The sequence below is a fragment of the Trachurus japonicus genome, chromosome 24, assembly GCF_045865225.1.
Source record: "Trachurus japonicus isolate A0001 chromosome 24, Traja_1.0".
Lineage (NCBI taxonomy): Eukaryota > Metazoa > Chordata > Actinopteri > Carangiformes > Carangidae > Trachurus > Trachurus japonicus.
The window spans coordinates 24,548,367-24,562,311 of NC_140930.1; the positions used below are offsets into that span (position 1 = coordinate 24,548,367).

The 13,945-nt window shown below is 45.5% G+C and overlaps 1 protein-coding gene across 1 annotated transcript; it reads right to left on the reverse strand.

Moving 5' to 3' along the window:
- Positions 1 to 3,427: 3,427 nt before the first annotated feature.
- On the reverse strand, positions 3,428 to 13,478 carry dll4 (delta-like 4 (Drosophila)). Its single transcript, XM_085770160.1, has 11 exons — positions 12,978 to 13,478; positions 12,548 to 12,808; positions 12,130 to 12,187; positions 11,220 to 11,483; positions 8,802 to 8,862; positions 7,502 to 7,632; positions 7,125 to 7,294; positions 6,813 to 7,032; positions 5,568 to 6,306; positions 5,059 to 5,167; positions 3,428 to 4,565 (listed from the first exon to the last, which is right to left on the reverse strand). The coding sequence occupies exons 1-11, from the start codon at positions 13,029 to 13,031 to the stop codon at positions 4,560 to 4,562; spliced, it is 2,073 nt and encodes a 690-aa protein (XP_085626286.1). The 5' UTR covers positions 13,032 to 13,478; the 3' UTR covers positions 3,428 to 4,559.
- Positions 13,479 to 13,945: the final 467 nt, after the last annotated feature.

The following is a 13,945-nucleotide window of genomic DNA, read 5'->3' on the forward strand; positions in this document are numbered from 1 at the left end:
TCATAGAGGGAATGGCTTATTAAAGCAGAAATAAGCGATCCGGTGGTTTTGGCTAACTTCTTGTCAGCCCATGGAGTTAGCAGTCCCCGTCCTCGTCATGGATCTATTGGTCCTCGTCCCTACGTCACCACATTCATGCGCATCCCTTGGCTGCTCACACAGAGAGGACCGCCCCTTTATGCCGTTCTCTCTCCTCATTGGATAAAGGTTGTAGGATACAAAGAAAGTTTTCTCCTCGGCTTACAGCAGAGCAGAGTGACTGACAGACCCGTGTTTCAGACCAAACACTCTATGTAAGTGATTGCTGTTGGAAGATAGAACTATTTAAGACTTATATTAACGCAAACATTCCGCTTACTTCTGCTTTAAGTTTAAACCTGAGTTCATCCCAGGTGTATGGGCAGGACATGTTAAACTGGTAAAAAAAAACCCCAAAAAAACAAGGGGAAATAAATGTCAGAAATAAGAAAAATACTGTCATGTACCAAAACTGGAACAACACTGAGCACAGTGGAGACATGTCACAGAAATAGAAACAGAATGATAAGGACTATATCAGACCTGATCAAATGTCCAGAGATGCCCACCACTCCTAGTGGATCTGATATAATAGTAGAGGCTTATCTGGTCTCATTAGATAGATTATCTATAAATAGCTGGCATTACCTGCCTTGATAAGAGGCCAGGCAATAAAGCACCACACATGCCTGGCCTATAATGACCCTGAGTCCACCCAAAGATGCCATGGCATTTCATGTCCATCAGAGCAGATGCTGCAGCACCACAACATGCTTTTACAACTCTGACGTTTAGACCAGTTGTTGTCAAATACCCATTTGTTTGTTTTTGCTGTCAAACCAATATATTTAAAGTAGATAATTTAACACCTAAACTAGTGGTTTGGACGTTTACGTTTTTGTTGTTCAGCTCAAAAGATATTCAAATTGGAATCTGGTTATAGACATGATACAACACAGAGTTTTCCTTCTGCAGCACTGATGGAGGTTGTTTTCCATCTACTGTAAACACTCCAGGGTCAAGAATTTGAAGGCAGGTTACTGGAGCAGGTCAGTGGCATCTAAAAGTAGAAGAAAAAAAGACACAACAACATGGTTCCTGCAGTTGGTTTGTCTGAATGACAGGATGTATGCACCATGGATTTATGCTTTAATGGCTAAATTCATTGGCTGTGTTTAGATGAGGTGCTGCTGTTTTAGACTTGAACTTGAATGTTCCTGGGGTTTTATTTTGACATGCCATACTGACCACTTGTTTCCTGTGTGTGGGTTTCTTACTGACACCTAGTGTTAATTAATGAGACGACTGCAAGGGCAGAGCGGGGCAAGGTTATGGAGCGCTGGAATGTACTGTCATATTCTGTATCAGTATAATCTGCATACAAGTGTACAGTATATTCAAAAACATCCATGAGGCAAAATGAGTCAAATCAGGCTCTGAATAAAGCCAGGACCACAGGAATACAACAACATTCTTGAGTGTGATTGATTCGACACAATCTTTGGGAAAAAAAGAGTGTTTTGTAGAGGGACTTCCACATTTGTCATAAAGAGATAGACTGATTGGAATTTCAAATCTGCTTCCCGATTCTCTGCTCATGACATCAATTCATGTATTTTCCCCGTTTCCTTTTTCAGAGTAAATAGTGCTGATTAGTTTGTGTGCCTGCGCTCTCGCTTGTTTTGAGGTTGTTTCCTGAAAACCCAGAGTCATCTGTGCGAGCAAGTGCCGACCGAAGAAAGCAATGCGTGAGAAAAACAGTTGGCCTGTGCCGGCATGTTCGGCATTTTTTAATCACGGAGGAAACAGGAACTGATGTCACTGGGTCACAAACAGGATGCTGTGATTATAACACAATGAAAATGCCTGGCCATGCTATGGAGACCCAGAGGCCAAAGAGCAGGGCCTTAGCATGTGTTTGCACTGCAATGGAGTGTGAATGAGGCGGTGTGGCTGCTGTAGGTGTGAGTATGATGGTGGTGGGAAGAAACTCTGAGTAGTACCATCGGTCTGGGTCAGGTAATGGATGATTAATCATAGTGATAACATGTATGTTTTTCTTGACCCGGGCTGGAAGCTCCCTTTTCCAGACTTTTTGTTTTGTTTTGTTTTAAACACACTCTCATAAGGCTCTAGATGAGGATGCCCAGGTCAACAGGTCAACAGGATGTATGTGAGGGAACAGCCATTGAGGTCCTCTGCCTCTGAGTGTTGATTGCTCCTGATTAGCGGCTGTTGACTGTCGCAGGATTTCTGTTAATTGGAGGCAGGAGGGGTTTTAATCATGATGTGTTGCCTAGACACACAAAAAAAATGAATTTTCAGACACACCGGAGCCAAATTTTAAGACGAGTGTGCCATTCACTGAGAATGGTGATATATCTGGAACAAACTGTACGGAACGGCAGTATTTTCCCATAAGGCAAGAAGGTGAAAGGGCAGAAAGGTCGACCAGACGACTCAACTTTTCTAAGAAAGATTGTTTTATTTATGTGGATTCATGGCAGATCCACTGGCTCCCATCTGCTCCCCCCCACCACACCCCTCCACTAACAGACCCAGTGCCAGGTCTTCTCCCCAGCTTTGTCTGCAGGAGTGGGTGGTACAGAACCGGGCATTGAAATATTGCTCTTAACCCTGAAGGGGAGGCAGGCAGGCAGTTGGGGAGCATGTAAGTGCTGGGGTGTGTGTGCATGCATGTGTGTGTGTGTGTGTGCTTTTTTTAATGGGAGGTCTGTGCACTGTGTGTGTGTGTCATGCACACGGGGCAAGAGGCCTGGCATATGCTGCTGTTTTTATGGCACTACAGATTCACTCCGTGCTCCCCCACGGCATCTGTTTGATTGGCTGTGTCCGTGTGTGTGTGTGCGTGCGTGTGTGTGCGCAGACGCGTGTGCAAGCATTATGAGGGGTGTGGTGAGGAGGGGGGGGGGTGTGTGTTCCCCTTTGCCCTGTGCCTGGCTTTGTTTCGCCATTTCCAGCTTGAGGGGGTGGTATCCGTGGAAACGGATTTGAATTTCAAGCCAATTTAGGACCAGAGAGAGAGAGAGAGAGAGAGAGAGAGAGAGAGGATGAGGGGCGGGCGAGTAGAGAGGGAGCCAAAGGCGTTTCCAGGAATTACTGGAGGTAGAGATGCTGCAGTCAGGAGCTTTATGTTCATGCATAAAGTCCAACACATCACACATGATGTTGTGTGGATGTGGGAAAGCAGCTGGATTTCATCTTCATAAACCTGCTCACAACTTCAGTGAAAAAAAAGACAGGATGTAGCCTAATTTTCAGTTCCCTTTAGATGAAATCTAGATAAAAAGAAATACAAGACACATTTAATCTTCATTTGTACTCAATTTCATTATTTAAAAACACGTCAAAAATAATTTCCTTTTCCATGTACTGACATCAAATTAAAAACAGTTTCCAAGGAAGTTTTATTCTTCAGAAGTTTGGTCCTTATAAATATGCATTATATACAAAATAATATTATAAAACATATAAAGAGCAGTGTGTCATATTTAAATTAAACTCTGGAAATAATCATTTTAAAAAATTACATTATTGGTTCTGTATTTCTGAACTTTATTATAGGCAGGCAGTGGCGTGACAGTCTTTTCTCTTTGTTTTCCTGTTGGGTTGCATACAAACACTTTTCGATGCACTCTTCCTTTCTCTTGGATCTTGCTGGCACAGCACTGACGTTTGCGCTCCTGTGGTCTACTCTTCAAATCGCTGTGATTAAAAAGTATTTTCCCCCCACTGTTTTTTTTTTTTCTTTTTTCCTCTTTTTCTATTTTGTAGTGCAAATGATCCAAGAACAGACAAGGGCACAAATTTAGCATTCAAACCCCCTCTTTTAAGGCTTCTAGTGAATTTGGGCTGCATACAATCTTCACCATTGCGTGGAAAAGTCCAACCAGTCATTTTCACGTGATTGACAGTTGAAGATTAGTTTCAGACATTCTCAGTGTTTGTGAGGTTGGATTGCGACGGTGGGTGAGTTCACTCGTCTCGACCCTGAGTCTTGCATAGCAGGCGAAGCTGGCAGGAGTGAGTGTGGGAGGGAGGGGGGCGGGGGCGGGGGGTGTCGGGTCACATCTTAGGCACCTTTTTTAACTGATTGGTTGGCTGTCAGAGTCATGATTATCACACAAGGCCGGGTCAGATACGAGGGGCAACGATCCACCTGCGCCTCCTTTTACTGTCCAGGATGGCTGAGATTATAAATTAATATTTTTACTGAAGCTCTGTCAGTCTTCACACCTTGTGTGGTCAGTCCATTTAACCATTGTCACAACTAAGAGAGGTCCTTCACTGTACATGTTTTGCATACAAACACTCGGTCGACGTAAAGTTTCTCAGTTCTGTTCTTTTTGTTTTGCAGAGCAGAGGTTTCTGCCCTCTCCAGTTCTCAAGTGTTGCAGAGCAGCAGTGGATCTAGAACAATCTCCAGTCTCTTCTCAGCATTTGTAAACAATCCAGAATATTAGATTCTGCCTCGATTGTGTCTTCTTCCTCGTCCCCTTTGCTTTCAGACCCCTCACGGTTTATACCTGTAGGGAAATAAAGGGAGGACAAACTTGTGTTAAAATACAAATGCTACAATGATCCCACTGCTAAGAGCTCATGAGGTTTTTTATTGCCCCTTTTGAACTGTTACTGCTCACATGCTCCTCTATCGCCATTATGTTTTGCTTGGAAATCACATCTTAAAAATTCCTCTAATTGCCACAGCTGTAAAACATAGCACCTTGGAGACCGAGCGGAGCCAAACATGTGTGAGGAATCAGTCTACGTTCTGACTGCAGGTCATCACAGCCAAGATAAAGAACGGCCGGTGTAATTCACAGAAACCACTAATGCAGTTGATTGGGCTATCCCAAGCTCAGGTCCAAATATCACACCACAGTCTTTCTAGAAATAGCATCATCCCTCCATCATAAATGTTGGTGCACTAGTGAGGGATAGAGCACATGGGACGACATGATGCATTTGAAATGGGCGATCTGCGGAAATGCTGATGAAGAAGTGATTGTTTTGGCTTACCTCGGTCGCTATGACGCATTCCCTCCTTTCCTCTGCTATAACAAATACCGACTGGTACATGGAGTCTCTTGAGGAACATATTGTTGATATCCTACACTCTGGCTTTTCACTGCAAACACAAATCACACTTTGCGTTAACTCAAATGAGAAGCACATGGCGGCGCTATGCCTCAGACATACATACACATGCACAGTGAGGTCAGGGCCTGTTTGCAGCACAGCAACTGTCAATTACACGTAAACTCTACATGAATGAGGAACAATAGGCCGTTTCCAAGTTTGACAAACACAACCGAGGCTCATTGTTGGGTTCATACAAGTAAATCATGGCATAGCGTGAGTGAAGACTATCATTAACAGCAGGCTCTATGTATACACTGCTCTATTAAAGCAATAATAGATGAGGCCTATGGAAAGTTTCTAGTGCTTTGCCATGGAAGCCATTAGAGTGTAGGCTATCAGGGACAGGAGGGGGTTAAATGTGAGGTGAGATGAGTGGTTCCTCTTACCTGTACATTCTACTCAAGGGCATTTTATCTTCTAAACACTTTTCATAAATAAGACTTTTATCCTCTTGTGACTTTTCATCTTTGAACTCCTTTGATTTTGAGTTGTAAGAGTCCAAGTGATAGTTTTTATGGATAAAGTTTGATTTTTCCGAGTCGCAGTCCACCTCCAGGCCGATTTTCTGGTTGGTGTTCTTCAGCTGCGACGCCGGGATCAGGTTATCCCTCTGAAAATTCGACAGGTTGTTCATAGTCTCCGTGTCGCCGCTCTCCCTCTGGGCCTGCCTGTGGATGTGTCGCAGCGCCAGGCCCACCATGCACAGCAGCACCAGCAGCGCCACCAGCCCCACCGCCAGAGACACCGCCGCCCACTGGAAGCCGTCCGTAATCTCCGGGGTGGTCACGGGGGCGGTGACGGAGGCGAAGAACTCGCAGCGGCGCCCGGTGAAGCCGGAGGGGCAGATGCAGGCGGCGGGGGGTTTGCCGGGCCCGCCGCCCCCGGTGCACGTACCCCCGTTGAGGCAAGGCTGGAGGGAACACTCGTCCAGGATCTTGTCGCAGTTGCGGCCGCCGTAACCCGAGGGACAGGTGCAGGTGTAGTCGTTGATGCGGTCCTGGCAGGTGCCTCCGTTGAGGCAGGGGTTCCCCGCGCATTCGTTGATGTTGATTTCACAACGCTGGCCGCTAAATCCTGCACGGCAGCTGCACACGCTGGTCCCGTCGTGGATCAGACAGAGGCCACCTGCAGCAGAGGAGGTGGACAGTCACTATCAACAAGTTGTTTTTATCTATGCGAGCAGGAAAAGCTTTGTAAATGACATTGCAACATCGAGACGTTTCTAAATCAGAAGGAACGCAACCTCCATAAATCTTCCCATGAGGCCCTTGCAGTTCACACATCTCCATCAAATCCAGTGTGACCGCAGCACTTTATACATCTATTGTGTACTTGTACATGTATTGTTCTCCTGACACAGAACAATCCCAGAGCCCCTCCATGTTTACAACAAGACAGAAATCGAGCTACGCTGGAAATTTGTCCCCTTTCATCAACAACCACAGTGAGCTGTGGTGACATTAACAAGCTGCTGCTCTAAGCTGCCGAGTGTTTATATGGAGGACAATAGACACCAAGTTCCCACCAATTCCTGTTGTTCTGCACTGCTTCCAGTTGCAGGAATTCGAAGGGGGGAGAAAGAGCGAGGGGAAGTTCAGAATAGGGGGGCAAAGAGGGGAGGAAGACCGTACCATTAGCGCAGGGAAGCGACGTGCACTTGTCCACTCTCTTCTCACAGTTGAGTCCAGTGTAGCCTCGGGGACACTCGCACATGTAGCTGCGGCCATTGTCCTTCTCCCAGCATTTTCCAAGGTGGAAGCAGGGTGAGTCAGCACAGGTCAGCAGGCTGTGTTCACAGTGGGAGCCCGAGAAACCCTTCGGGCATTCGCACTCGTAGCCGCTCTCCAAATTCTGGGTGAAACAGAAGAGGTGGAGTCAGTGAAACGGTCGGCAATTTAAAAAACCCACCACAAATACAGTTTGTTGTTTCATTTCCAACTTACTGAGCATTTCCCTCCGTTCCTGCAGGGGTTGCTGTCACACTCCTGCATCTCCATCTCACAGTTGATCCCTGTGAAACCGGGCAGGCACGTGCATGTGTAGCTTCCCTGGCCTGTGTTCATGCAGGTGGCGCCATTCTCACAAGGATGGTTATGGGTGCAGAAGTTTAGGTCTGCGGAGAGAGAGAGAAAGAAGGGAGTTTGTTTACAGGGAACTATCCACGCCGGATGTGTACAGACAGAGCTATGAATGAAGCACTTCAGAGGAAAACCTCATTCACTAATGCTTTCAAGTTAATTCAAATGAAAACAGTGCGCAAGTAACATGAGATGATCTACTAAAAGGGAACAACAGCAGTGGTCCAAGTGGTCTGGTTTACCTTGGTCACATAATAGGCCTCCCCAGCCCTCCTGACAGTTACACTGCCACGGCAGCTGGCAGGTGCCGTGCATACAGGCCGGGTACTTCTTACACTCGTCGCAGAACATGCCTTGCCAACCGTCTCTGCATCTGCAAAATGACAAAGCACGCTCCTTGATTAATCACTCACTCGTGTTTTCGGTCTGAAATTGGCTCTTAAAACTGGTCAATGTAATTTTTTATTAAACATGCACTTTGTTAATTTGGATGAAATGAGAGCAGACAACTCGGCTTTGTAGGTCCGTCATGGATTAGCTGCCTATTTCATTAAGAGATCGGTCATTTATCATGTAAAGTGACATTAATAGCTTCACCACAGTTGGATACAATCATTAAATTCTCATATAAATCCATCATAGCAATGACAAAAAACCCTAAGTGTGCTACTCGTGGGGCCAAAAAAGACATCTTGAAGTAGAACAGTGTTTTCAGAGGGGATACAACAAGTGGGTATGAAATCAGGCCACTTTGTTATTCCACAGCCTTCTTACATCATAAATTACAGGCAACATTGTTCTGTGAATAATGATATCAGCACTGTCAACATCACACAGTGTGAATGCAGAAACAACAGAACAAACACATGCCAGTGCTGGAGGTCAAACAATCAAAGAAGTTTACACGGCATGAGGATAAATACTAGGATAATACGAATGTGAAATATTACTGCAAAGACTTTTGGCATCAAGCCAGCAGTCGACAGTTCTACCCTCATGTTTCCCATGAATATCTATTTCTCAGTCCAGTGTGCAGCCATCTTGTCAAACTGAGAGATTGTGGGACTTAAGATGTACTTTTAACGTTCCAATGTTTTCTGCTGAGTGAGCAGAGACATGGGAGCAGCCTGACGGTGTTGGTATCTGGAGGGTTCAACCTCAGTGCGGTGGGAATGGAGGGTTTGTGTCTTAAAAAAGAGGGCCGTGCAAGGAGGAAGGTTCTCACAGAGGCCGGGTGTGTGTGAATTATCTCTGCTGCTGAGTGAGGGAACGAGAGAGTCCAGCGACCGGGAGGGGGACATGGAGGCAGACATGCGAGTGAGTGACGCAGGGAGACGAGAGCGGGCACCGACCGAGCTTCTGTTGGTTTAGTGAACTTCAGCCTCTGTGAGTGAATGATGTGGGTGTAAGAACAGCTGATGTGAATCTAACTTAAACAAGAGAACTGGAAAATGAAAACAGAACTGAGAGACCCACAACCGCATGCATGGATCCACACCTATTTCAATGCTCCATAATAATAATAATTTTTTGAATACTTACACACACTCTCCAGGTCTGGAGCAGTTTCCAGTCCTCTCGCTGCAGCCCTCCAGACAGATCGCTGAGGAAGGAAGAAACACAAACACACATCAGGTCTGAGAGCCCACCCAGCTGCAGCAGCACAACCTGCATAACTGTGATACTGAATAAGTAACATTTCCACAACAAGGGGGGAAAAAAGCCTGTAGCTGCTAAAAATCCTTTAGAATAACAGTGTGGGAGCAGCTCATTACAGCAGCCGAGGCCACAGAGCCCTGCTCTCCTGAAATAGCAAACTGTTGAAGAACATGAGGCCTCAATATGTCTCAACTTTCCTCAGGAGCCATTTGATCATTTGATCTAAACCTGCCTCCACCCGCTATTGAGTGTGTGTGTGCGTGCGTGCGTGCGTGCGTGCGTGTGTGTGTGTGTGTGTGTGTGTGTGTGTGTGTGTGTGTGTGTGGGGGGGGGGGTCCTTTTTGCAGGACGCAGGTCTTTGCATGACACTGATTCGCAGGACAACATGAGGCGGGTGACGGTGAGCGGCCGGTTTAGTGCAGCAGCAGATGCTCGCTCTCAATAGCAGACAGCTGTCTCTCTGTCGCCATTGTTGTTTGTGCTCTAACAACCATATTTGCAGCTGCTACTCCACCGCGCGCCCAACAATGGAGGGGACTAAACATCGGTGGCGCGTGGCGGATAATAATGCCGCGATTAACCTTGGCGCGTGCAGCCGCCCGGGCTCCTCCTATCAGTGCCCGCGCACACCCTCCCCCGCGTGCGGATTAGGTTACCGGGCACGCGCGGTACAGTAGCTACTTTCAGTCATTTCAATATTAATGTAATTTTTTTCTCCCCTTTAGAAACACAAACATGTTCTCTCCTCTGAACTGGTTCTGACTTCTTTTTAACACGTTCACTTAATTGCCAGGTAAACGCACACCTGTGGGTCATTAAGGCTCTACAGCTGTGCTAATTAGCCATTGTTTCAAGTAGCCTATAATTAGCATTAAATGTGAAATTCTGTAGTGGGTGTTAAACTTTGGAATTCGTTAACAGTGGAAGAAAAAAGTTGCTCAAATGTTTTCAGTTTCAGAGGCTATACAATGAAAAGGTGGGGAATTTGCATAGAAACATGTTTTGATGGAGAGTATTAGTTGTGGATTTTATTTTTTATTTTTCTTTGTACATTGTTGGCTGTAAATTGGCCTTTGATCTGATGTTGGTGTTCTTTTGTTTTAAAAAAGGAGCAGGTGCTATACGTTTTCTTCATCCTGCTCCATCCCAATCATAGGATTGGAACAAATAATCAATGAATGAATGAAAAATAATTCATTGTAGCCACCGTTAGCCTGCTGTGTGTGTTTAAGCCGCATTGTTGCTCTATAGCTCACTAGGCCCAAATGACAAGGCTTGTTTAAGCTGATGTATGGCAGTGTGAGAGAGAAGAGAGATTATAGTGTGTGAGAGATGCCCCATCTATCTTTCTCATGTATATTTTCTGTAGTCACTGACGATTGATGTGTCTGTAATTGCAACACGTGAGCCCATCTGGTTAGAATTTGGCGCCACAGTCAAAATAGCACATGCCAATTTCTCTTTCACCACCAAGTGACATGGATGACAGATCCGCTGTCACCCATGTGGTCACACATCCAGCACATGGTAACTATTACTCTCACGGTGCCTCCTTCCTTCCAATCCACTCTCTGATTAATTTGTTTTGGTGAAAAGGGCCCTTGGTTATTGTGGAGCCAAATGGCACTGGGCCTCCTCACAGGGCCTGTTCAGAGCCGTCCAGAAACATGGGAGTGTTGGCCTATGATTTCGCCAAGTGGGTTTGCACGAGTATAATGTGCCTGTTGTCATGCTAAGCTGCCTGTCCCTCAATCCATATTAAATGAGTGTTCACAAACCCACAAGCAATTATACATCCGACTTATATGATCACTAATTATATGTGGCAAATATCTCAAAAAAAAAGAAAAAAAGCACTCTGCACCAAAATTGCCCGTCACACTTGCCAGTTGTCATCACATCATGGCTTGTAATAGTGCTCAACATCCTGTGGTCTTAATGATAATGACATGTGTTATACAACTTACATTTAAACTGCTGATTTGTGTGACTCACACACACACACTCACAGATTTTTTCTCATTTCAGGCACAAGCCGTGACACCAGGACCTGGCTGAGTTACAACTTTTTTAAGGTAAGGACTATAGTCATTGCATCTTACACGGGATTCACAAGCTCCCAAACTAAAACAGATCCATAATGACAAACCTCTGTGTTAAAGAATAGACAGGCTCTCTGAGCAACACTCGACTATACACAGCTCCAGTATCAACAGACAGAAATGTGAATTAGAGAGCTGGGCCAGAGTGCTGATTAACAGCCAGTTGTGAGTAGTGGGAGATGTTTTGTTGATAGCTTACGTTCTTCGCAGTATTTCCCCTTCCAGCCAGGCAGACAGGATAACTGTCCGTCTCGGGTGCAGGTGTAGTGGCCAAATCGGTCGTCCCTTGGCGAGCATTTCTTGGAGCAACTTTCTCCGTAGTAACTTTCGTTGCAGATGAAGCGGTAGGAATACCTGAGCTCCGTCTGCTTTTCCATCTGCGTATGCTGAGACCAGTCGGTCCCTACACCCATCTGTCTCCGGATGGCAAAAAAGCTAATCAAAAAGTCTGGGTTGTTGGTGTCTGAAAGAAGAAAAAGACAAGACAAAAGAGGGGGGAGTCAGAATTAATGCAGGATCTAAACTTCTAACCTGCCTATTCTGGGATTTATGTCATGTACTGCATCATAAATGGCCATGGGTTCAAAAGTCGTCCACTTTCGCTTTAATAATCTGCCCAGTACCAAGCTGCATCCCTTATCAAATCCCATACAGCTTAGATGAAAGATAAACTCAGGTTGAAATTTCCTCTTTCTTTCCGTCAGCAAAAACATTCCCAGGCCCAGTCCCCTCTTCCAAAGGGCGGAACAGAGTAAGGTGTAAAATACAGGAAGATGTAGTCAGGGGTTTTTGGCAGGCACTGAGTATTCTCACCAAAGCCCACAGCTCTTTCCCACGCCAAAAATAAACCAGAGGAAGTTCAATTGTATTGGGTATAAGAATGAAAAAGGTGTTCTGAAGTTCATAACAAAAGAGTGAATAGGCGTGAAAATGTGTGAAATTATGAACAATTAACAAGAGGTGGAGGGGGACATTTGAATGACTAAGCTGCATTTAATGACCCAATCTTTGATTCTTTTGTGCAAAATAAAAGGTAAACTGCTGTGAGAGGCTCATGTGTTAAATGTACAGGCAGAGCTCCCTCCTGTGGTAAAAGATGTTGCACTTACCTACAGGTAGATTTCCATAAGGTGAATGCCAGGCTTCAATTATTAATGAAAATGAGCCCTAAGGAGAAAACACATGCATATAATTAATATCCAAATTATGTTCATCATTTAAGAAGAGAATCTGACATCTTCTCTATTCGCATGCATTAGTCTGATTGTCTCAAACAGCTGTTTTAGTGCCACTGAGGGCTGCATGTGCTACATTGATCACTGCATGGCCCTTGTGGATTCTGAACATGAACGACGTGGTAGCAGTCCAATCTGTTCGTCCACAGAGTGTTACCTAATGATATGGATTAGATGAGCTGACCAGTAACCGGTGAGCTCCCAAAATGCACAGCAGCTCCCTGAAAACAACACAACAGCGGTGGCTGCAATAAAACAAAACAAAGTGGATGCACTGCTCCACCTCTCTTACCGGCCATCCGAAGTTGAAGGGTATCTGAATGCGTCTAGGTAAAGTGCCACTGTCCTTGGCGCTGAGAGAGTTCGTCCCCAGCACCGGTGTCATTGTACTTCCAAAGATGCAGTCACCTGGCGAGACCACAGCCTGATAGTTCTTCAAGCAAATAGTGAAATAAGTCCTGCAGTTGGGTTTGCACGCGTTCCCGTTTGCCAGCAAACCTTTGTGATTTTTAAATTCGTGAAGATCAAGCTCAAAAACACCGGATCCAAAAACCTAAAAAGAGAAGGAGATATCATTTAAGAAAACGTCGGCACTGTTACATTTAAATCATTCTTTAAAAAAAAGAAAAAGAAAGAAAAAAAAACCCTAAAACAACTGGCTCTCCATGTGTTTGGCGGAGGTCTCTGGGACCACCGGGGAGATGTATTATCCTCCTTCATACCTGTGTTATCAACGTGGTGCTGAATGCGATGGTAAAGGTGAACCAGGCTGCCATCCTTCTGCTTCTCCAGGGCAGCCGCGTCACCAGCCAAGAAAGCAGCAAAACCTCCAATTCCAAAGTATTTACACCGAGGTAAAGAAATGTACAAGAAAAAAGAAAAATCTCTACAGCAAATAGAAATCCTTATTCACTCCCAGGGAGTTCTCCAGTAGCTCCTGGTTGCTGTGCGTCAGAAGCGTCCAGAGAAAGCGCCTCCAAGCTCCAAGTTATCCAAAGGTGAGAAAGACTAATATCCACAGCCGAGCCTCTGTCTGTGTGTGTGTCTGTCAGCGGGCGTCCTCTCCGTGCACGGTGTTGTACTCCACAATGGTCAGTCCGCGGTGTGTGCGCGGCTCACAGCTTGTTTTGGTGCTGAACTTGGTGCGTCAGTGCGCCACGGATGTTCATCACTCGTCTTATTACTAGTGAATGAACCGTGGCGTGTCTCCTCCCAGATATATAGACTTGCACTGCTGCTGCTCATTACATAAACCGTCAGTCACCGCGCGGACACGCCCACTTTACATACTATTACAACCCCCTTCCCTTCCAACCCAACAACAATTATCCCGATTTAATACTCACTGGCACTGCACCGACTGACCACCGTGGACACTGGGCGATTATTAACAAGCCCCAAACATCTGTTGACTTATTTTTAGCGCACAATACGCCGGACACACATTCACACATGATGGACAGTGAGGAAGGACAATGAAGAGGAGGCGAAACTCCGAGAATAGAAAGCTAAGAATCCAACTCCATCACCACCGCATTGCTCCTTTGCGCCCGTTTGCTCCTGGTTCCACTCAATTGCATCTAATTAGCCCCGACTGCAGCTTTTGGAGCCAGGCGCACTATTTTCTCTCAGACCCTCCTCTTTCACTGAGGTCAGAGGTGTATCACAAATAATGAAACAAAAGCAAAAA

Excerpts from the sequence above, each read along its gene's own strand:
- dll4 (XM_085770160.1), bottom strand. The coding sequence starts at position 13,031 with ATGGCAGCCTGGTTCACCTTTACCATCGCATTCAGCACCACGTTGATA. Across the intron at positions 11,484-12,129 it reads TTATGGAAATCTACCTGTAG|ACACCAACAACCCAGACTTT; the intron begins GTAAGTGCAACA and ends TTCTTCTTTCAG. Across the intron at positions 7,033-7,124 it reads GGAACGGAGGGAAATGCTCA|AATTTGGAGAGCGGCTACGA; the intron begins GTAAGTTGGAAA and ends TGTTTCACCCAG.